This window comes from Podarcis vaucheri (assembly GCF_965113315.1).
Source record: "Podarcis vaucheri genome assembly, chromosome: 7".
In the NCBI taxonomy this organism is placed as follows: domain Eukaryota; kingdom Metazoa; phylum Chordata; class Lepidosauria; order Squamata; family Lacertidae; genus Podarcis; species Podarcis vaucheri.
The window spans coordinates 7540366-7565038 of NC_138765.1; the positions used below are offsets into that span (position 1 = coordinate 7540366).

General features: G+C 48.3%; 1 protein-coding gene across 9 annotated transcripts in view; it reads left to right on the forward strand.

Moving 5' to 3' along the window:
- The first annotated feature begins 498 nt into the window (after positions 1-498).
- RYR1 (ryanodine receptor 1) overlaps positions 499-24673 on the forward strand; it is a 223963-nt gene continuing 199788 nt past the window's right edge. For all 9 annotated transcript variants that reach the window (XM_082230909.1, XM_082230913.1, XM_082230914.1 and 6 more), the window contains exon 1: positions 499-678. In XM_082230909.1, the coding sequence (XP_082087035.1) occupies positions 628-678 (51 nt within the window). In that variant the 5' untranslated portion in view covers positions 499-627. The remainder of the gene's footprint in view (positions 679-24673) is intronic.

Here is a 24673-nt window from a genome sequence, read left to right on the forward strand (position 1 = left end):
TTCCATGCGCTGGATGAATCCCCCTTGAGGTCTGCTGAGCCTGATGCCTCCCTCTCTCCTAACACCCGATGCTCCAGGGAAGTTGGCAACAGGTAGAAGCTGTGCCAGGCTGTGCCTCTCCTTCGAACTGTAGGCTCCCTAGGGGTCATCCAGTCCAACCCCCCTGCGATGCAGGAATCTCCACTGAAGCATCCCTGACAGATGACCCTCCACCAGGGAAGGAGACCCCGCCACCTCTCCTGGCTTGGGGGAGCTTTTTCCGCAGCCGGGCAGCGGACAGGTAGACTGCTCCTGGCCGGTGGAGGCTCCACCGATCCCCTGGCGACCGCAGCGGCGAGAGAGATCTCCCTGGTGAAGAAGGAGGGGAGAGATCTGGTGGCGAGAGATCCACTGCGGCTTCCTCGCCCCATCCTTCCCTCCTTCCCCTGTCCTTCTCCCCGCCCCTTCTCCATCCCCTCCTAGGGGCGGTCCGGGGGGCGGGGAGCCGGCCGGCTGGCTGGCTGGCGCTGCTGGAGCCGGGACGCTCCGCTAGTGTCTCCGCGGCTCCCGGCAGCTGCGAACGAGCAGGGCGGGCGCCCCACTCCTTCCAGCTGCCCCCCAAGCCCAGCCCCCCAGCCCAGCCCAGCCATGGCCGAAGGAGGCGGCGAAGGAGAGGACGATGTCCAGTTTCTCCGGACCGTGAGTCTTTAATTTTTGGAGGTGGGGGGGTGATGGAGGAGAAGGAGGAGGAGGAGGAAGATTTTGGGGAGGGAGGAGGGGAAAAAACACAGGAAAAAAGGAAAAGGGGGAGAGGAGGGGAGGAGGGGAGCAAGGGAAGTGGGGTGCGTGAAATTAGGGGTGCAGGGGAAAGGCAGCGCAATGCTAGTTAAGTTGGGGGGCGCGCCCTATAAGCCCACTTCCCTGGCAGCGAGCCCCACGGAATTCAAGCAGACTTGCTTGCCTTGGGGGAGGCTTTAGGATTGCGCTGTGGGGCAGGTTGGGGTGGAGGGCTGAAGGACGAGCTGTGGGGTGGAGGCAAGGAGGGCCCTGTATGGAGGGGGCGCAAAGTTTGGAGTACAAGGTGGGGATGGAGTTTGAAGGGCAGGGCGAGCCTGGGGGAGAGACCCCTGGCTGGGAAGAGGTGGGGGGCTCGGTTGCATCTGGGGGTGACCCCTCGATGCGCCTTCGGAGCTCTGGCTCTTTCCAATATCTTCCGTGACCTTCCTCAGGTCTGATCTTCCCTGCCAGCCTTTCCCAACCTGGTGCCTGCCACAACATCTGGAGCACGCAACATCTGGAGGGGGCACCAGTTGGGGGACACCTTCCTGCTCTGTTGCTTGTGTGTTCAGGCAACTAACCTTTAAAAAAGAGGGAATAATACTTATTTTTTTGGGGGGGAGAACTGGGGAATCCTGCACGCTTCAGAAAAGTCTTCGGGGTGTTGGTTTCCTTCCTTTAAAAATAAAATAAAAACAGGGGCCTTTTGTCGAACGTGAATTTGGGGCTTGGCAGGGCGCCGGTGTGATTGGCAGGCAGGCGTTCTAAACGGCAGAGGTAAATTAATATCAGCGAGCAATACTCAGGCACCGTCCTGAGCAATTTGGGTGAGGGGATCCTCTCTCCTGGACCCTCAGCCTCTCTGGGGAGGACCTGACTGAGCAGGTTAGGGGCCTTAAATCTCCCTCCCTCCCTGCCCCCTCTCTCCCTCAGCGGGGGCTAAATTTAGAGGCAGCCCTGTTGTCCGTGGGACGTCAGCCACCGATCTGCCTCGGAACAGGTGGTGCCCACAGTCGGGTTGGATCCGACCCAGTTCCTCAATTCCCCCTCCTCTGCCCACTTCCATGTATGAACCCAAGACAGTTCACAAAGAGAACCCTGTTGGCCCAACATCTGGCCGATGGGGTGTTCGGCTGTGGGGCACGAAGGCCGCAGATCCTGCCCAATCTTCCTTTTCCTTTCTCCCCCCTCCCTCCTCCCCAAAGTCGTTCTCCCTTTGGATCGGGAGCATCTACCTGTGGATCTGTTTTGCTGAAGCTCAGGCTGCCCGTTCCCCGTCCCTAAATAATTTAGGCCCAAGAGGTTCTGATCGCTGTGGTTTCCTCGGGGCAGAGCCACCACGCATGGAGGACAAGTCCATTGATGGCTACTGGCTCTGCTCTGCCTCAAGGGCCAGGGGCAAAAGTGCTTCTGAATCTCAGCTTCTGGAAGCTCTTGGGCTCGGATGGGCTTCCCAAAGGCATCTGGTCGGTCCCTGTGCGAACAGGATTCTGGAGCAGATGGGCTACTGGCCTGATCTGACAGCCAGACTCTCCATATTTTCTTAATATCTGGCCCTGAGAGGTCTCCACGACCTGAACAGAAAGCGATGGCTTAGGAAGGAGAATGCAAGGTTGTGCAAAAGGGGGAATTCCCTGTTGCAGCAGGGAATGGGCTCCTATGTCAATGGCTGCCAATGGGCTCCTGTGTCCGTACGCTCTGGGTGGCATGGGGTTAACGCCGATCCTTTCCTGGCCTCTCCGGTTACTAACCTTTATTTATCCTGGGCTGACAGCTGGGCACCATTCATCACAGGGTGGCATCTCAGGTTTAGGGCGGGAGTGGTGGGGGTCAGGGAAAGGTGCTTGCTTGGGAGGGTTGCTCCCTCAAAGGGTTAAACCGGGTCTGGGCTGCAAGATGATCTTTGGTCATAGACTGAGCACATGGAGGGGGGCAGGAGAGCTCCTTTCTCTTTGATCAGGCCTGGTAGTTGAGTCCCGTAGTTGGAACCACACTGCTTCCCTCTCCTCCACCCCCAATGAATCCTGGGAATTGTAGTTTAAGAGTGCTACCAGCTGTAGTTCTCTGAGGGGTCAACCCCTGTTCCAAGGGTTCTTTGGGAGAAGCCATGTGTTTTAGATGCACAGTGCGGATGTTTCTTGCAATTCATTTGTGGGGTGCGAATGGATGTTGCTTGGATGGTCACAACAGGTAGCAGTAGAAACCTGAGCTGAAGGCAAGGTCAGAAGCTCAGATATCTAAGCTTGGCGCCACACGGATTCTCATAACCCAGGTTGGAACGCCCATTTGCCATTTGGGGGCAAGATGTCTCGAAAGTCTCCTTTTTCAAATGATGGACTGACTCTGATAGATTCTCAGTTCAGCATCTGGCTAGTTCAGAGAACTACCTTGAGCTAGATTCAAGAGTTTTGAGAACTTACAAGAAGAAAAGACCCTCGATGCAATGACCTTCCACATATATATTGGCCAATTCTGACCTCTTTTTCTGAATGGTGATGCTCAGTCTGCACAGAAAAAAGCATTTTGGTTCCAGAAATTCATTCCGATGGCCCAGATAATGTAAAAACTGATAGAATTCTACAGGATTGGGTATTAGGGTGTGAAAACAGTCAAGATCCAATGTTCCTGGCATCCAAGCATCTTCACCTGGTCACAAGTGGTCGAAAGCCAGGTGCCAAATGCTCCTGGCGACTGGCTAATTTCGAACACAGGCTGCAGGATAGCATAAACTATGGAACTCACTCCCACTTGAGACAGTGATGGGTGCCAACTTGGATGAAACTTAAAAGAGGGTTGGACAAGTTTGTGGAAGGAGGCGGCTATGGGTGGCTCCTAGCCAGGATAGCAATGTTCTGCCTCCATCGCTGCAACAGACAATGCTTCTGAATCGCAGCAGCTGGAAACCACAGGCTCTTGTGGTCAGATCCTGCTTGCACAGGCATCTGGTCGGCCACTGTGTACTAGCCTGGATGGGCCATTGGCCTGATCCAGTAAGGCTGTTATTATTTTCTTAAGGAGGCAGGCATGGATCTTGGTATTTGTCTAGGGAGCATGGAAGGAGGAGGAGGTCAAAGGCATTTTTAATCTAAGATGCTAAGAAGAGCCTTGTCTCTGGATCAGGCCCATCTAATCCAGCGGCCAACCATTAACAAACTACAGTTTTCTGAAGAAGTGTGCATGCACACGAAGGCTCATACCAATAACAAACTTAGTTGGTCTCTAAGGTGCTACTGGAAGGAATTGGCTTAGGGACCTCGTATCTATGGGACCGCCTCTCCTGGTCTGCCCCGCAGAGGACCTCAAGGTCCATGAATAACCATAGTTTAGAGGTCCCGGGCCCTAAGGAAGTCAGACTATCCTCCACCAGCACCAGGGCCTTCTCAGTGATGGCTCCGACCTGGGGGAATGCTCTGTCCCAGGAGACTAGGGCCCTTCAGGATTTAACCTCCTTCCGCCGGACCTGTAAGACAGAGCTATTCCGCCTGGCCTTTAATTTGAATTCAGCCTGATCTTTTATTTCCCTTCTCTTCCCTCCCCCTCCCCTTTTATGAAGATTTCCCTCTCTGAGACCCCACAGCTAATTCTCCCCTGGCCTCCTCGCTGGCCCAAGTAGGACTAATTCAGTCAGCTAGCCCTGGGGATTATCTAATGCTTATTAGATGGATTTCCCTTAAATTGATTTCTGAACTTTGAATTTTATTGTTATTCATGGTTTTTATACTGTCTTTTATGCTGCTTTTACGATCAAGTGTTTTAAATTTGTTGTTAGCTGCCCTGAGCCTGGTTTTTGAACCAGGAAGGGCGGGGTATAAATAAAAAAATATTATTATTATTATTACTACAGTTCCCAGAATTCTTTGGGAGAAGAATGTGCATTGGGCGTTTTTCAATGTATCATGTGGATCTGCCCAAAGTCTTTGAGTCTCTCCATCCTTTGCCTGGCCTCCTCCAGTCCAGTTCCCACACGAACTGAGACAAAAATATTTTATTCTCCCTCCATACCACCAGCAGAAGACCTGGCAGATTCTTAAAATGATCTTCCAGCAGCACAGCAGCAGAAACTATTTTAGAACAGTATAAGCTATGTGAGAGTCAGTAAGAATTATTCGAAGAAGCCTTTGCAGAACCAAAAGATCTCCACAGCCGATCAAACGAGGAATCTGCCGGCTTTCCCCTAGGAGGCCATCCCAGAACCGCCCATCACATGGCCCTGTCCCCTGGGTGCAACCACGGCTACATTCACACATTTAAAGTGTTGCCCCTTTAAACAGTCATGGTTTCCCCGTAAGAATTCTGGGATCTGTAGTTTGTTAAGGGAGCTGAGAATTGATGGTGGACCCCTTTATTCCCCTTGCAGTACTACAACTCCCAGATTTCCCTGGGAAGAGGGATTAGTTGTTAAACCACTCTGGGACAGAGCTGTCAATTTTTCCCTTTTCTCGTGAGGAATCCTATTCGGAATAAGGGAATTCCCCTTAAAAAAAGGGAAATGTTGACAGCTATGCTCTGTAAGGAGAATAGTGTGTGTGTGGAGGGTGTCCTAACAACTCTCAGCACCCTAACAAACTACAGATCCCAGAATTATTTGGCAGAAGCTGTGATTGCTTCAAGTGGTATCACAGGGCTTTAGATCGATGGTGTGGATGGCGTGGGGTATGGTGGGCAGAGAGAGAATGGTCCATTCTCCTCTATCATTTGCACCAGGAAGAAGGGAGTCAAAAACGATGTATACTGCATAGGTGTCAATCGTCCCTTATTTGGCGGGAAAGTCCCTTATCCCAGCGCCGTGTCCCGCTGCTGTCCCTTATTGATGATGTCCCTTAAATTTTCCCGGGTTTCAAAGGAAGCAGCTCCTCTCCCTCCCTCCCTGCCGGCCAGGGAGGAGGGAGGCTCCAACTGTGTTGCTTGGCTGCGTTGCTCACCCAATAAGGAGTCTAAGAACGATGGGGGGGTGGAGCTTGCATGCCTTGGGCCAATCAAATCGGCCGCCTTGCCTGGGGACTCGCCTTTGCTCAGCGCTTCCCAGCAGAGAGGTGACGGTGGTTTTCCTTGCTGCATCCCTTTGCTGGGTTGCTGTGCTGTGGGAACCACCGCTTAAGGCTCTGTTTGGCTGCTGGCCGGGCTTTCTGCCTTTGGCTCGGAGGGGCTCAGAAGTTGAACATACCTGTGCTGGGAAAATCCCTTATTTTGGCTGCTGATCCCTTATTTTCAAATCTGTAAGTTGACAGCTATGGTATACTGTGGGAATTAGACTTGTGAGCTGCGCCGGGGGCTGGATCGAACCCTTGTGTGTCCAATTGCCTGTCCCTGTTACAAGGCTGGGATTTCCTGACCTCTCTCTCGAACCACAATGCTCAGAACTGCGCTTAGTCCACATTCACATTTAATAATAATAATAATAATAATTTTTTTAAAAAAAAATTATTTATACCCCGCCCTTCCCGGCCAGAGCTGGGCTCAGGGCAGCTAACACCAGTAAAATTACAGTAAAATCATAAAAGGGGGAAAAAACAATTTAAAATACAGGTTAAAATGCCATTTAAAATGCAGCCTCATTTTAAAAGTAGCCCATAGACCAAAACCATAAGGGGAGGGAAACATAAAGGTCAGACTGAGTCGAAACCAAAGGTCAGGTGGAACAGCTCTGTCTTGCAGGCCCTGCGGAAAGATGTCAAGTCCCGCAGGGCCCTGGTCTCTTGTGACAGAGCGTTCCACCAGGTCGGGGCCAGCACTGAAAAGGCCCTGGCCCTAGTTACAACCAATCTAACCACCTTGCGACTTGGGGCCTCCAGAATGTTGTCATTTGTGGACATTATGCGTTAGGACACCAGTTTAAGCAGTCATGGCTTCCCCCAGGGAATCCTGGGAACTGTGGTTTGTTAAGGGCGCTGAGAGTTGTTAGGAAAGTCCCCTTCTTCCCTTCACAGAGCTCAAAGTTATCCGAGTGCTTTAACAATCAATCCCTCTTCACAGAGGAATCTGGGAACTGTAGTTCTGGGTGGGGGGAATAGAGAGGCCCCCTAACAATGCTTAAACCATAGTTCCCAGAATTCTCTTGTGGGACTCCATGACACTTCTAAAGTAGTACCATTGTGATTTAAACGTATGGTGCAAATGTGGCCCTAGACAGTTTATAATAATATGCATGCTTTTTCTTTTTAAGAGAAAATTCTGTACATGCCACAAGGACTATAAAAGCCATACTCTAGGTATTTTTTTTAACAGCGCAGGGTTAGACCAGGGCTGTTTAGTTCCCAAAACTGTGGAGAGGCTTCTTCTTAATGCAGCCTGAAAACAGTCACCGTCCTTGGCGGGCTTCGCATTGTTGACTCATCCTCAATTTGTTATCCTACTACGGTGGCAGTTCAGATTCTTCATCCAGAAACAGAAACTGCAGATTCTCCTCCCGGGAAATCCAGAGTCAGCACTTGCAGGATTTAATAATGCAAATTCCAAAAAAAAAAAAAAAGGGCTGGAAAAAGTCCTTTCTCTTTGTCATGTTGCCTCCTTTCTTTGGCATGGAGATCCCTCCTTCCTTCTCAACCTGAAACCATAGAATTTTGTATTTCTTTTTGCAAGCCGATGGCTACATCTGGTCTACCAGCCTTCCTAGAGAGGTCTGTCCTTGCTTCCGTTATCCACGCAATTGGAACAACCAGGCTGGACTGCTGTAATGCCTGGTCCGTGGGGCTGCCTTTGAAGACAGATGGGAAACTTTATTTATTTACTTTATTTTTACTTTTTAAATTAGATTCATATACCGCCCTTCGTTAGAAGATCTAGGTTGGTTAGAGTGTGGTGCTGATAACGCCAAGGTTGCAGGTTCAAGCCCCATATGGGACAGCTAATAATAATAATAATAATAATAATAATAATAATAATAATAATAATAATAAATTATTTATATACCACCCATCTTGTTCCATCTGCAAATTCCTGCATTGGTGATCCTCAGGTTCTCTTCCAACGCCAAGATTCTATGATTCTGTGGCTGTTTTCTTTTATTAACCCATTGTGGTTGTTTATGCATCATACTTTTATTCTATAAATCGCCTTGTGAGGTTTTTTGTCCTCAGAGGTGGTCTATAATCCCTAAATATGATAACAGACCAAACCCTGCTTAGTTTGTAAATGTGCTAGCAGTTTTATTGCTTAGTTATTTATAAAACTATATATATATATATATATATATATATATATATATATATGCTTTCGTAGATTTTCACGGGTACAGGAATGCAGGTTTTGGTGTCTTCGGGTGTCTTCCCGTGTAAGAGTCGGGGTGTCTGGGCGACGTTTCGACGAGGTCTCACTCGTCATCTTCAGGCTGGTGCTTTCGGCTTCTTGTTACTGGAACAGAGCAGAATCTGGTGTTTGAGTTCCTATAAATACTGTTGAGGGGTGTGGTGTATAGCCTCCAACGTTCTGGGCAGAGAGGAAGTTCCTGGATTAGTGTGCCTTTTCTTCTTTTGTTCCTTAATTACTTGAGGGATATCTTGAGTGATTTCATGAGTGATATTCTGAATACCACTGGGTGGGTCATTAAGTGTAGATTAGTTGCTAAAGCTTTCGTGTCTTGACCTCTTGAGCTTGTGAAGAGCTTCGATGTTGTATCTCTCTTCACTCAAGTGCCCATTAATGAAGCCTTGACAGCCATCCAAAACAAATACAATCCCCCCAAATACATCCTGGACCTGACCAACCACTGCCTAACCAACACGTACTTCATCCACAATGGTCAAAGATACAAACAGATAGAAGGAGCACCTATGGGATCACCCCTCTCACCGGTCATCGCAAATTTGTACATGGAACACTTTGAAACCAATGCTTTAGACAAGTCAGAACACAAACCCAAACTTTGGCTCAGATATGTTGACGACACCTTTGTAATTTGGCCACACGGGAAAGAAAAACTAGATAGCTTCCTCACACATCTCAACAGCCTACACCCCAAAATACAATTCACTATGGAAATAGAAGACAACAACCAACTCCCCTTTCTTGACGTCCTAATATACAAAAAACCTGATGGCTCCCTAGGACACACTATCTACCGGAAAAAAACACACACCAACCGCTACTTACATGCACAATCACACCACCACCCTGCACAAATAAACTCCGTAGCCAAGACTCTCATCTCCAGAACCAAACGCCTGGCTGACAAAGACCACTTGACAACTGAGTTACAGAATCTCTCAAATGTGTTAATCGCCAATGGATACCACAAAAACAGGGTTACGAAGCTAATCCAAAAAGAAACACCCCCCAAAAACCAAGACACAGAAGAAAACAATGGCATGGCCCTCCTTCCTTATATCAAGGGCACTACAGACAAAATTAGCAAAATCCTCCATAAACACAATATCAAAACAGCCTTCTGCACCAACCAAAAAATAGCCAATATCCTCAGAAACCCAAAAGACAAAATCCAGCTGGAAAACCAAGGGGTCTATGAAATACCCTGCAAAGTCTGCCCAGCCACGTACATTGGACAAACAAACAGACGAATAAATGCACGTATCGCAGAACACAAGAATGCCGTCAAAAAAGAAGAAAAAACTTCCTCTCTTTTCCAACACATGAAAGAAACAGGACACGAAATTAATTTTGCAGATTCCAAATTGCTCTTTAACATGGAACATCACCACAAGAGAATAATCATGGAAGCCATCGAGATAGAGAAACACCCTCACAACATGAACAAACGTGACGACACGTCCCGCCTGCCAGACATCTGGAAATTAGCCCTCCCCACAAAAACCGACACCAGAACCAGAGGCACACAGAACGCCGTCACCAATCAACCACACCAGACCCAAACCCAGACCCTCTCCACAGACATATTACAGACTCCATCCAGTAGCCAAACTATAGTGGCACCTCCGGATGCTGCACCCCCCTGCAATCCCTACACAGATCTGGCTGGCACAAGGCACAAAACCACAGCTCGCCCCTATACACGAAGCCAAGCCAGAGCACAACTAAATGCAGCACAGCCATCTTCTCAGAAAAACTCTTCACAAGCTCAAGAGGTCAAGACACGAAAGCTTTAGCAACTAATCTACACTTAATGACCCACCCAGTGGTATTCAGAATATCACTCATGAAATCACCCAAGATATCCCTCAAGTAATTAAGGAACAAAAGAAGAAAAGGCACACTAATCTAGGAACTTCCTCTCTGCCCAGAACGTTGGAGGCTATACACCACACCCCTCAACAGTATTTATAGGAACTCAAACACCAGACTCTGCTCTGTTCCAGTAACAAGAAGCCGAAAGCACCAGCCTGAAGATGACGAGTGAGACCTCGTCGAAACGTCGCACAGACACCCCGACTCTTACACGGGAAGACACCCGAAGACACCAAAACCTATATATATATATATATATATATATATATTTGCTTTCGTAGATTTTCACGGGTACAGGAATGCAGGTTTTGGTGTCTTCGGGTGTCTTCCCGTGTAAGAGTCGGGGTGTCTGTGCGACCTCGTCGAAACGTCGCACAGACACCCCGACTCTTACACGGGAAGACACCCGAAGACACCAAAACCTGCATATATATATATATATATATATATATTGATTGATTGTAAAACAACAACAGGCACAACTTCAGAGCGGTTTACGAGAAGAATAAAACAATGAAATTATCGGTTAAAAGCCTTCAAAAATAATTCAAATCATTGACAAGATTTTAAAAGAAAGAACCCAAATCAGAACACATGCCAGCGTCCTATGTGTCCGGACTGGCTTGCCTAAACAAAAATGTTTTCAGTAGGCATCAAAAGGAACACAGCAAAGGGGACTCCCTGGTGTCTGTAGTCACAGGGAGTTCCAAAGGGTAACTGGTGCCATGTAAAATGCATTTATAATGAAGAAATGATGGCTCTGGAGGACTGGGACTATTGGTAAGGTGGGGAGAGGGGTGAGGGCTAGGATAGATATGGAAGAACTGTAGCTCAGTGTTGGACCTCAGTGAAGGTCGCGGGTTCGATTGGTGTCATCTTTAGGTAGGGCTCAGAGTTTCACTTGCCTGGAGAGCTGCAGCTAGTGAGGGTTGTCGCCAATGTGAGTCCTCCTCAGAGTAGACCCACTAAAATTAAAGGACATGCATCAGTCCCACCATGCCCTGCTTAGGTCAATTACTTTCAAAGAGTCTACTTTGTGTAGAAGTGAGTTGGATATGGCATCGTTGGTCTTCAAGGACCATTGTGTTGGGAGCCACTGTTGGGTCATGCCCTGATCGGTGGTGGCACCATTTGTTGTTGTTGTTTAGTTGTTTAGTCGTGTCCGACTCTTCGTGACCCCATGGAGCAGAGCACGCCAGGCACTCTTGTCTTCCACTGCCTCCTGCAGTTTGGTCAAACTCATGCTGGTTTGAGAACACTGTCCAACCATCTCGTCCTCCGTCATCCCCTTCTCCTTGTGCCCTCCATCTTTCCCGACATCAGGGTCTTTTCCAGGGAGTCTTCTCTTCTCATGAGGTGGCCAAAGTACTGGAGCCTCAGCTTCAGGATCTGGCCTTCCAGTGAGCACTCAGGGCTGATTTCCTTCAGAATGGATCGGTTTGATCTTCTTGCAGTCCATGGGACTCTCAAGAGTCTCCTCCAGCACCATAATTCAAAAGCATCCATTCTTCGGCGATCAGCCTTCTTGATGGTCCAGCTCTCACTTCCATACATCACTATTGGGAAAACCAGAGCTTTAGCTATACGGACCTTTGTTGGCAAGGTAAGGTAATCCCCTTCATGGATTTGTCGTGGCGAAGGGGCTTGAATAACTCAGAGAAGCTATGAGCTATGCTGTGCAGGGCCACCCAAGATGGACAGGTCATAGTGCAGAGTTTTGACCAAAAGTGATCCACCTGGAGCAGGAACCGGCAAGCCACTCCAGTATCCCTGCCAAGAAAACTCCATGGACAAAGACCACAGGTGGCAGCATTACCACTATACAAATATAGGGCGAAGAAGAAGAAGGAGTGGAGGTTTGGGTGGGCCCTGGGCTGGAGAAGGTGAAAGACTAATTGGTGTAGACAAGAGACGGGGAGCCCCTGGTTCTCCAAACATCCTTGGAATCCAGGTCCCATCAGCCCCAGCCAACATGGCCTGTGGACAGGGGTGATGGGAGTTGGAGTCCAGCAGCGTCCAAAGAGCCACACGTTCCCCATCCCTGGTGTAGACAGTAGATGGACCAGTGACCTGGTTTGGGGTAAGGCAGTGTCCTCTGTTTCTGAGTCCACATGGGGCAGCAATTGGCTCCCAGTCCGTTTCCGAGCACAATTCAAAGTGTTGGTGCTGACCTTGAAAGCCCTAAACGGCCTCAAAGACGCAGTATACCTGAAGGAGCGTCTCCACCCCCATCGTTCTGCCCGGACACTGAGGTCCAGCGGCGAGGGCCTTCTGGCGGTTCCCTCATTGCGAGAAGCCAAGTTACAGGGAACCAGGCAGAGGGCCTTCTTGGTGGTGGCGCCCGCCCTTTGGAACTCCCTCCCATCAAATGTCAAGGAAATAAACAACTATATGAAGGCAGCCCTGTTTAGGGAAGTTTATAATGAATGATGTTTTAATGTATTTTTAATCTTTGGTTGGAAGCCGTCCAGAGTGGCTGCTGAAACCCAGCCAGATGGGCAGGTATAAATTTATTATTATTATTATTATTATTATTATTATTATTATTATTTATTACTTCTACCATATGTGGGTTGCCATGAGACATTGTAAACAGTTAAAACTGTTAGTAGGATTGGAATAGCACTTAATGGTGAATTTTGGACTATTATCAAAGATGCAGGAGGAAATGATTTAACAATAGGACCCACAAAGGGGAGGAGGGGAAGTCCGGAAAATTCTTCGGAATCCTGTTTCTATGTTGTACGTTGGATATTTGACTGTAAAATTTTGATCTGAAAAACCAAACAAGTAAATTCATAACAACAGAAACTTGTCTAAAATATATGAATAAATCCCCCCCCCACGCACATCATATAAATGCAACTGAGCTCATCTAAATGCTATGAATACTTTCCACCAGTGAGTATGTGCGACAGGCCCAAATATCTGTGGTAACATGTGCACCAATGTTAATTAATTAATTGTAATATTTCTATGCCACCTGTCTGATTGGATTGCCCCAGCCACTCTGGGATAATAATAATAATAATAATAATAATAATAATAATAATAATAATAATAGGATGCGGGTGGCGCTGTGGGTTAAACCACAGAACCTAGGGCTTGCCGATCAGAAGGTCGGCGGTTTGAATCCCTACTGAAATCGTCTTACTCGGGCTCCTCTCAAAACATGGGAGCCTGTGTCTTCATTATAGGTTTGCACGTGAAATTAGCCACTGGCAATATTTGATGGGGATCTCCAGATTTAATCTTCCCACTATCATCCTTAGGAAGAAAACAACATTCAGGATTCTTCCTGACTAATCCTTCGGGACCCACCCCAAAATCAAAACACAGGGTGTGGTTTTTATTTTTTGTTAGTATTGTTTTGCCATGGGTGCAGGTTGTGAGACTCTTGCTTTCTTCTCAGGGAAAGAAGATATTTCCTTTCTCCCAAGACACAACCATCAATATGTTTTCACTGGGAAAATCCAATTTCACGTAGTGCATCAGTTTCTCCTGGCGCTCTCTCTCTCTCTTTGCCTCATCCCCCACTCAATTAGGCGAATGACTCATTTCCTGAGGATGCCTTATTTTTTAAATGGGGTTAATGCCACCCTGAGCCTTTACGAAGCCGCCTGATGGCAGGTAAAAATTCAACAGGCGAGGTTTCTCCCAGCAGGACAGCTCTATCCTTTTTCACTTGTCTCATGCCTTGTTAAAGGGACGGTGCTTTTATTATTATTTTTTAAAGCCTCGTCTCAGGTAGCTTCATGCCTCATGTGTAAAATGGAAATAATAGTGAGGTAAAAAAGCAAACGAAATGCTGACATCATATTTTGAGTAGCCACCTTCTTAAAAGAAGCTCTATCTCCTGAGCCTTCCTAAACAAAAAGGCAAAGCTTTCCCCATTATTTCATCTCCACTATCATGAAGCAGGCAACAGTGCCTGACATTACCCCCAAAATAAATGCCCAGCTAAAGAGAAGACACAGAATTGCACGTGTTAATTCATAGGCAGAGATGCAATGTTAGAAATAATAACTATGGCTCCCCCCCGCTAATAATAATAATAATAATAATAATAATAATAATAATAATTGTTATGTACTGAAGTTCTCACCCTGGGCCAGCAGGAGGATACTGTAGATAGTTATGCAAATGAAGGATTGAAAGTGACGTTCAGTGATTGGATAGTTTGTATGCAAATGAAGGATCGAAAGTGATGTTCAGTGATTGGCTAGTTACAGAAAATGGTTACTGTTGCATTCTAGTGGAGCTCTATATAAGCAGGCTGACTGAGCTCCTCAGTTCAGTTCTGTTCCAGCTTACAAATAAAGAGCTGCTTTGGAAGAATCACTGTGTCGTCTGATATGTTCGCCCACAACTTAACAATAACAATAACAACAACAATAATAATTTATTATTTGTACCCCGCCCATCTGTCTGGGTTTCCCCAGCCACTCTGGGCGGCTTCCAACAAAGATTAAAAATACATCAAAATGTCACACATTAAAAACTTCCCTGAACAGAGAGTTCCCTTCAGAAAGTTCACAACACTCCCCCCCCCCTTTTACTCAAAAGAGGTTTATGGAAAAGAAACAACCTACATTCAGTAGTACGATAGCCATAATACATAATAAAATACTATGCATTGTAGTTCACATTAGCCATAGCTGTAGTCCAGCCGTTTGAAATCAGTGGCTATGGCTAACTGGAGTCCATTAATATCAACAGGCCTACGCTTGAGTAGAACTATAACCTTATAATATCCACTCCAACGCCTAACCAGTTCAATCGCTTCATACGGCCAAGGTTCCTGAAGCAATTTACAGGGACGATAACGGACAGAATGTCATGGCTGATAACAAAAATCCCTTCAGATGGACAAAAGATATATGCCAAATGTGATCCGCCACAAAAAAAATCGCACGCCGAGCCAAAATAACCACATCACCAGCAAAAGAATGATTAACTGTCAAAAGCTAGTTGGCGAGTGCTTGTTTGCATATTCACCTGGCGCCGGAAGAGTGGCAGAGTTGGCACCTGTCAGTTCATTTAAATGGTTCTTTGCCAACCTGAACCAGATGTTTTCGACTGCAGCTCTTATCGCCCTTAGCCATATGCTATGGTGGGCGTCTGAGGAGGTGCAAGTGGAAGCAGCAGCCTCCCCGCAGTTGATGAAAGCATAATTCCCAAATTTCCAGCTTCCGTTAAAAAAAAAAAGTTTCTAGCATTTGTAGAGCACTGAGGTCCAGCGCTGAGGGCCTTCTGGCGGTTCCCTCCCTGCGAGAAGCAAAGCTATTGGGAACCAGGCAGAGGGCCTTCTCGGTGGTGGCACCTGCCCTGTGGAACGCCCTCCCACCAGATGTCAAAGAGAAAAACAACTACCAGACTTTTAGAAGACATCTGAAGGCAGCCCTGTTTAGGGAAGTTTTTAATGTTTAACAGACCACTGTATTTTAATACTTCGTTGGAAGCCGCCCAGAGTGGCTGGGGAAGCCCAGCCAGATGGGCGGGGTATAAATAAATTATTATTATTATTGAACCTGAGGTGCACAGAGGCTATTTTCCTTTTCTTTGTTTGAAGTTAGCCTGCTGCTCCCTTTCAGTGTTTTACTCACCACCACCCCCAAATCCCCCCGTATAATATACCATAATAAATCTGTTACTCTTGCTGGGAATCTTAAGTAGGGAAAACACTGTTGTGCCACTGTGAGAACGAGATGCTGGACTGCATTTGCCAATAAAGATTCAAAAATCTGAGAATCTGAAGACGCTGTCCTGATTCGGCAGTGCTCTGGTCCAGGGGGTCACGAAGAGTCGGACACGACTAAACAACTAAACAACAACAACAAATGGTGCCACCACCGATCAGGGCATGACCCAACAGTGGAAGACAGGAGGCAGTGGAAGACAGGAGTGCCTGGCGTGCTCTGGTCCAGGGGGTCACGAAGAGTCAGACACGACTAAATGACTTGTTGTTGTTGTTTAGTCATTTAGTCGTGTCCAACTCTTCATGCCCCATGGACCAGAGCACGCCTCCCGCAGTTTGGTCAAACTCATGCTGGTAGCTTCAAGAACACTGTCCAACCATCTCGTCTTCTGCCATCCCCTTCTCCTTTTGCCCTCCATCTTTCCCAACATCAGGGTCTTTTCCAGGGAGTCTTCTCTTCTCATGAGGTGGCCAAAAACATCAACAAACTAGAAAAGTTTGTGGACAAAGCTTCTTTCCCACCGGGTATTCCGGGGCAGCCTGTGTGTGTGTGTGTGTGTGTGTGTGTGTGTGTGTGTGTGTGTGTTCGCCTAAAAGGCATTCCTGAAGCGTCCTCGAGGCCTGTGTGTCTGTGTGTCAGCAAGTTTCCCTGCCTCCAAGCTATGTGCTTACCCAGAGTTTGCAGGAATGCTTTGAACAGGTGCAGCCTCCAAAAATACTCGTCCCCCGCCCTGCCTTAAGCCTGTGGGACTGGCGGTCGGAGGAGGAGGGTGACATGGGGTGGGGTTGACCCAGGATGGTAGGGCGACAGGGAAATGGGGAGGAAAGTCCCTCTGTTTCCAGCACAAATGCCCAGCTGGGAAATTGGGCCCCCTCCACAAACGTTCGTTCTTTCTTTCTTGAGATTGCCTTTCTGCTGTTCCTCAAGGTCACTTTCAGAGGAGGCCTTTCCCCCTCTTCCAAGCCTTCTGCTGCTTTTTGTCCTGGAAACCCGTTCTTTGAGGGTGCTTCCCCTAGGGTGGGGAGCGCTGGAACAAAAAAAGCCGCTGCCTACCTAATTGCTTTTCTAGATCCGCGAATAGCTGGCTATTCCTCCTGGAGAGCAGTTTCCTATTTTAAACCATCTGTGTGCCCTTAGCAAGCAAAGTTGTACAGGGAGAGATCGAGGAGGCGGGGGGTGTTAGCTTCCCCTCAACCCCCTTAAAGTTCAATAATCCAAAGGGGGGGTGGATTTTCTTCATGTACGTGAAATTGGGGCTTTGGTCCTTGCCGGCCCTCTTCCAAATCTCCCTCTCTCCTTCAGAAAAGCCTTTTGACAAAGTTTTAAGGCTTTCGCACCATACGCAACCTCCTGTTCTTTTGGCTCCTGGCACGCCTGTGCGTCAGCAGATGGGGAGAGAGAGCCAGGCTTAAGCGGGGGCAAAGAACCAGAGGAGGGGAAGAACTGGAGAAGACAACTTACGCCAGCCCTCATTCCCGACCTGGCAGCATCTAGAGGGCACCAGATTGGGGACGTCTGACTTGCATGCCAAACTGTTCTCTCCACGCTGCTTCACACACACACATGTTCCGGGCGAAATGTACTGTCACTGGGTTCTGCTTTTTGTTTTTTAAAAAAGATTCCTTTTTTCAGCGAGTTTGGTTCACACGTTCAACTGTGACTCCAGGGTTGAGAAGCCAAGGGGCTGAGAACGGGAGCTTAGGGGGTGCCAGCCAGCTGTGCCGACGCGACGCGTTTGCATGCTTATCCGTCTCTGTCATGAAGGTTGTATGGATGGGGTTTCCTTTTCGTGCAAATGGGTGATAAACTGACCCACAGTGCAGGATCAACCCCATTGACTGGACTCTGATGGATAGGGGGTGCGGAACTTGTGTACCTCCGGATTTCGTTGGACTTCAGTTCCCATTATCCCCACCGACGGCCATGCGAGCTGAGACTGATGGATGTTGTAGTCCCAACAATCTCTAAAGCAGGCACCCCCAAAATCGGCCCTCCAGATGTTTTGGGACTACAATTCCCATCATCCCTGACCACTGGTCCTGTTAGCTAGGGATGATGGGAATTGTAGTCCCAAAACTATCTGGAGGGCCGAATTTGGGGATGCCTGCTGTGGATGGTTGGAATGGGTTCCCCCATCTCTGTCTTACAGATTCGTCTCTGTGCTAAATTGTCTTTCCCTGCTCGGTTGGCCATGCCGTTAATTCCTGCTCTTCTAGCTTCCTCAGCCACGCTTTTCCTAAACTGCAGCTTGGGTAAGCTTCCATTGTTTCTGAATCGTTGCCAAGAGTCCAGTGCAGAGAGGTGTGTCAAAACCCTCTCTCTTGCAAAAGAAATGAAAAGCCGGAGGGTGGCGGTGTTTCTGAGCCCAGGATCTGTGTTCTGATTCTGCGTTCAGGGGCAGAGAGCTTTCTGATGTCCTTGAGATTCTGTTTGCATCTGTCTTGGGAAAGCGAGGTTCCGGCTTTCGCCGTGTGCCCACCTGCCGCAGATCACATTCTTCATGGGGCCGCTGGATGCGAGTCAAGAACATACTGTATTTTTGGCTCTATAAGACGCACCAGACCACAAGACGCACCTAGTTTTTGGAGGAGGAAAAAAAATAATTATGAATCTCAGAAGCCAGAACAACAAGAGGGATCGCTGTGCAGTGAAAGCAGCAATCCCTCTTGCTGTTCTGGCTTCTGGGATAGCTGCGCAGCCTGCATTCGCTCCATAAGACACACACACATTTCCCCTTGCTTTTTAGGAGGGTAAAAGTGAGTCTTACAGAGCAAAAAGTATGGTAATTCTCACGCCTTGGCCAAACCGGTCTCTTGAGCGAGATGGTCTGGCCTGCCATTAATCGTCCCAAGTTCTCCTGGCCAAAGGAAAGTTCTTTAGAGTGCCAGGAACGAACAACTAATATAAAAAGCAATTGCAACGTGATTCTGCGCAGAGCCACAATTACATATACATTTAAAGCCAATTCAAGGCCTATTCTTCCTCCAAAGAACCCTGGGAACTGTAGTTCGTGAAGGCTGCTGCCAATGGCAGCTCCGTGGAGGGGAAAACTACAGTTCCCATGATTCTTATGTGGGGGAGATGTGTGTTAAATATGCCCAGGATATGAATAGCGCGGATTCGAAATGGCACTCTGCCCACTTTTATTTCCTCCTCCTCCTTGGCAGCCCCCTTCGTCCCCGTGTCGGGGCTGGTTTTTGGGAATGCGTCAACTGCTTGCCTGTGTGGTTGTGGGTTAGTGGGACTGGCTGGGTTAGAGGGGCAGCGGAGAGGCTGATCTCTTTGCAAACAGCAGAGCCCCGGGCTGATGCTGCACATTCCTTGGGCAGAAATAGGACGGCCGTGAAACGCGATCTCTGGGGAGGAATTCAAGCAGAGCGGGTGGTGGGACATGGCTTGTGAGCCCAGTTAGGTGGGATGGAAACAGCAAGAGTGGAGTTGGAGAGGCAGAGAGAGAGAGATTGAGGGCGGCCTTGGTTGCTGCTGCTGTTGTTACATGTACAATGGTTGTTGTTGTTGTTTAGTCGTTTAGTCATGTCCGACTCTTCATGACCCCATGGACCAGAGCACGCCCGGCACTCCTGTTTTCCACTGCCTCCCGCAGTTTGGTCAAACTCAGGCTGGTAGCTTCGAGAACACTGTCCCACCATCTCGTCCTCTGTCGTCCTCTTCTCCTTGTGCCCTTCATCTTTCCCAGCATCAGGGACTTTTCCAGGGAGTCTTCTCTTCTCATGAGGTGGCCAAAGTATTGGAGCCTCAGCTTCACGATCTGTCCTTCCAGTGAGCACTCAGGGCTGGTTTCCTTCATTATAGATCGGTTTGATCTTCTTGCAGTCCATGGGACTCTCCAGAGTCTCCTCCACCACCAGAATTCAAAAGCATCCATTCTTTGGCGATCAGCCTTCTTTATGGTCCAGCTCTCACTTCCATACATCACTACTGGGTACCTCGGGTTAAGAACTTAATTCATTCTGGAGGTCCGTTCTTAACCTGAAACTGTTCTTAACCTGAGGTACCACTTTAGCTAATGACGCCACCACACGATTTCTCTTCTCATCCTGAAGCAAAGTTCTTAACCTGAGGTACTATTTCTAGGTTAGCGGAGTCTGTAACCTGAAGCGTCTGTAACCCAAGGTACCACAGTAGTCATACCTCAGAAGTTGAATGCCTTGCAAGTCAAATGTTTTGGCTCCCGAACGCCAAAGTGAGTGTTCTGGTTTGCGAATGTTCTTCGGAACTCGAACGTCCGACATGGGTTCCGCCGGTTCCAATCAGCTGCAGGAGCTTCCTGCAGCCAATTGGAAGCCACACCTTGGTTTCTGAACGTTTTGGAAGTTGAACGGACTTCCGGAACAGATTGTGTTCCACTTCCAGGGTGCGACTGTGTTTGTATCCTGTGTTTCTCCGAAGCTGGGATTCAAGGGGGCTTTTACGACAAACTCTGCAAAACCGCAAATAGTGTCCTGGTTTGAGAACTTTACCTCGGTCTAAGAACGGAATCCGAACAGTGGAAGGGCACCGGCAGCAGGAGGCCTCATTAGGGAAAGCGCGCCTCGGTTTAAGAATGATTTTGGTTTAAAAATGGACTTCTGGAACAGATTAAGTTCGTAAACCAGAGAACCACTGTAATACAAACTAGCTAAAAGCAATACAGTAGTACCTCAGGTTACAGACGCTTCAGGTTACAGACTCTGCTAACCCAGAAATAGTACCTTGGGTTAAGAACTTTGCTTCAGGATGAGAAGAGAAATTGTGCAGCGGCAGCGGGAGGCACCATTAGAGAACGTGGTACCTCAGGTTAAGAACAGTTTCAGGTTAAGAACGGACCTCCAGAACGAATTAAGTTCTTAACCCGAGGTACCACTGTAATTAAGGACGCGGGTGGTGCTGTGGGTTAAACCACAGAGCCTAGGACTTGCCAATCAGAAGGTCGGCAGTTCGAATCCCTGCAACGGAGTGAGCTCCCATTGCTCAATCTCTGCTCCTGCCCACCTAGCAGTTCAAAAGCACGTCAAAGTGCAAGTAGATAAATAGGTACCACTCCGGCGGGAAGGTAAAGGTGTTTCCGTGCGCTGCTCTGGTTCGCTCTTAGTCATGCTGGCCACATGACCTGGAAGGTGTACGCCGGCTCCCTCGGCCAATAAAGCGAGATGAGCGCCGCAACCCCAGAGTCGGCCACGACTGGACCTAATGGTCAGGGGTCCCTTTACTTTTACCTTACCACTGTAATTAAAACAATATTTAAAAAATAAAAATAAAAAAGGAAAGCTCAGTTGGCTAGAGCATGGTGCTGATCTCCCAATGGGAAAGCTACATATTCTTGCAATGCCGGGGGTTGGACTAGATGACCCTGGGGGAGGTGGGGTCCCTTACAACTCTGTGATTCTTTGATTTGTTTGGTGGGAGATTACACGGCATTTTATGCTTAATGAGCCCTCACTCTGACTTGTTAGACGATGTTGAGCCAAAGCAAGTATCATGCCGTACTTTCCGTGCCATTATCCCATCACTTTCCATATCTCAAAAACAGAATTGACCTGGGGTGGGGTTTGGGGTTTCTTCGTGGGGGGGCGGACCAGGTTTATTCTGCAAGAGCTTGCAAGCACCGCCTGCAGTTGCCACGACGTGACTAAATGCCACCCGCATATCGATTCACATCTAGGCTTAATTTAAGTGGGAATGACATGCGCCAGCTCATTAGCTAAATGAAACGTAAATATTGCCTATTACCTTCTTCAGCTATTGGGCGCCAGATCTCAGAGGGGCAGACAATTCTCCCGGGATCTTCCTGAATAATTTTACAAGCTGTCAGTTTCTTGCTATTTTAGTCTTCTCCCAGACCTTGTTTAATTACTCTCTCTTGAAGGGGGTTAATACAGTAGTTTCCTAACTGGGGGCTGGAGCACACTAACATGGCACAAGAAATAAATTAATTTCAAAAATTACAAAGTTCCCAGGTGACCGAGGGGCTCTGCTCACAGAGGAGTCTGCTTGCCGTGTCCCTGCATGCTTCCCCCTTCTGGCCTGGCAATTTCCAGCTAGCCTTTTCTGCAGAATGGGCACATCTCTGCAACAGGTAGGATTTGGTCAGAGATGCAGCAGAATAACCTGCCCGCAGAAGAGGTTGCCTGCTGTGTCTTCCATAGCTGTCAGCTTACAGATTTGAAAATAAGGGACCAGCAGCCTCGAAAATAAGGGATCAGCAGCCAAAATAAGGGATTTTCCCAGCACAGGTATTTTCGACTTCTGAGCCCCTCCAAGCCAAAGGCAGAAAGCCAGCCAGCAGCCAAACGAAGGCTCAAGCGGTGGTTCCCACAGCGCAGCAACCCAGCAAAGGGGATGCAGCAAGGGAAACCACCATCACCTCTCCGCTGGGAAGCGCTGAGCAAAGGCGAGTCCCCAGGCAACGCGGCTGATTTGATCGGCACAAGGCATGCAAGCTCCACCCCCCAGTCGTTCTTAGACTCCTTATTGGGTGAGCAACGCAGCCAAGCAACACAGTTGGAGCCTCCCTCCTCCCTGGCCGGCAACCCCAGAGTGCCACAACCACAGAGTCGTTTGTGACTGTACTTAACTGCCAGGGGTCCTTTACCTTTACCTCTCACTTTCTCTGACCACCAGATATGCTGGGACTGGTGGGAGTTGGACTGCTGGAATGCTTGGAGGACCGCAGGCCTACCCAGACCTCTGGGTATAAATTAATGTTTTTGGATTGCTGCTCCCATCATCTCTGACCATTGGTCCTGCTGACTGAGGTGGATGGGAGTCCATCAAGGTTGGGGAAGGTTGCAACTCTGCCTTTCCTGATAATAATAATAATAATAATAATAATAATAATAATAATAATAATAATAATATATATTATACCCTGCCCATCTGGCTGGGCTTCCCCACGAACTCTGGGCGGCTTCGAACAGAATATTAAAATACTGTAATACATCAAACATTAAAAGCTTCCCTAAACAGGTCTGCCTTCAGGTGTCTTCTAAAAGTCTGGTAGTTGTTTTTCTCTTTGACATCTGGTGGGAGGGCGTTCCACAGGGCGGGTGCCACCACCGAGAAGGCCCTCTGCCTGGTTCCCTGTAACTTGGCTTCTCTCAGTGAGGGAACCGCCAGAAGGCCCTCGGAGCTGGACCTCAGTGTCCGGGCAGAACGATGGGGGGGGTGGAGACGCTCCTTCAGGTATACTGGACCGAGGCCATTTAGGGCTTTAAAGGTCAGCACCAACACTTTGAATTGTGCTTGGTGTCCCCCACCCCCTTGATTCAAAGAGCTTTCTTCCGCCCCAGAGATAGCCGTGTTATCAGCAAAGGGTTCCCTGTTCCAAACAGCTGTCTCCTCCCCAGAGCCAGCTGCAATCCTCCGCACGGCAATTGGTCAGGAATGCGTGGAATGACGAGGACGCAGAACCTTATATTTCCGTGCCCCAGCTATCATCGAGTCCCAGTGTTTCTCGTCCCCTCCCTCCCTCCCCATAGCTAAGAAGGAAGCTCATTAGCGCAGAGAAAGTTCTGGAGGAGAGCAGCTGTTCTTCCAGCAAAGTCCTCCGCTTGGGTTGTGAAGCCCCTGAGGGTGGAAAAGAAAATCCTTAGAATTTGCTGCTTTCTCCTCCCAAATGGACGGGGAAAAGGTTGCGGGGGCAGACTTGCAATTGCCCTCCCAGCCTTTTCACCTCTTAGTTTATTTTTCCTGCTGCGATCGAAGAAAGGATTAGGTGGGAGGCGAATGCAAGGAGCCCGGAAGACGGCTGCCTTCCTGCCTAAAGGCCTAAGAGAACGGGTTCATTTCTGCACAAGATTTGGAAAAGCACTGGGTAGGTGAATATAGTGGGAACAAATAACACCGTAATAGCATTTCTTTGCAATGGCTTTTAGTGTTCTCCGAAGCACTTTTGAATCCATGCACCTGCTGTAATCCATTTACAGCAATCCATTAGAGCCAGTCGGCCCATGTCATTACCAGCCCATGTTGCAGATGGAGAAACTGAGGATTAAAGTCCTCCTCCAGGTGATCTATTCATTGAGCATTTGTCCTGCTTGCAGAAAGGTTATGCAGTGATTAGACTACGTAAGTCTTTATGGAGCATTCGTTCCTATTTGTTTTCCAGGTGGTAATATGACGGCGAAGAACAGGTACAGTGGTACCTCAGGTTGAGAACTTAATTCGTTCTGGAAGTCCGTTCTTAACCTGAAACTGTTCTTAACCTGAGGTACCACTTTAGCTAATGGGGCCTCCCGCTGCCGCCCCCGCACGATTTCTGTTCTCATCCTGAAGCAAAATTCTTAACCCGAGGTACTATTTCTGGGTTAGTAGAGTCTGTAACCTGAAGCATCTGTAACCCGAGGTACCATTGTACCTTGAAAGGATGCCCAAGGCACACTTAAAGCACATTGCTTTCCCCCCAGAGAATATTGGGAACTGTAGTTTTCCAAGGGCATTGGTAGTTTGTGGGGGGCAAGCTACAGTTCCCTGGGTTCCTTGAGGGGAAGTCATATGTTGTAAATGGTGTGGATCTGCCTGATCTTGCGTTCTTCATGATTTTGTTTTTGGGGCTGATGGGATTTGTAGTCCAAAACAGCTGGAGGGCTGAAGATTCCCCTAAACTAGGTGTTCTGGCACCCCAGTCTCAGCCGTTCTTAAATCACCATGCTCGTTTTAGATTTAATTTGGAAATCTAGGGCCCAACTTGTGGGCTTAGGGGTGAGAACAACTAATGGACATCTAAGCCATGGGTAGGCAAACTAAGGCCTGTGGGCCGGATCCGGCCCAATCACCTTCTCTATCCAGCCCACGGACGGTCCTGGAATCAGCGTGTTTTTACATGAGTAGAATGTGCCGTTTTATTTAAAATGCACCTCTGGGTTATTTGTGGGGCACAGGAATTCGTTCATCTCCCCACCCCCACCCCCAGAGTCCAGCCTCCCACAAGGTCTGAGGGACAGTGGACCGGCCCCTGCTGAAAAGGTTTGCTGTTCCCTGATGTTATGTACTGAGTTGAATAGGATCCAAAATGCAGCAGTCTGATTGGTCCTAGAACAATAGGATTCGGAATGCAGCAGTCTGATTGGTCCTAGAACAAT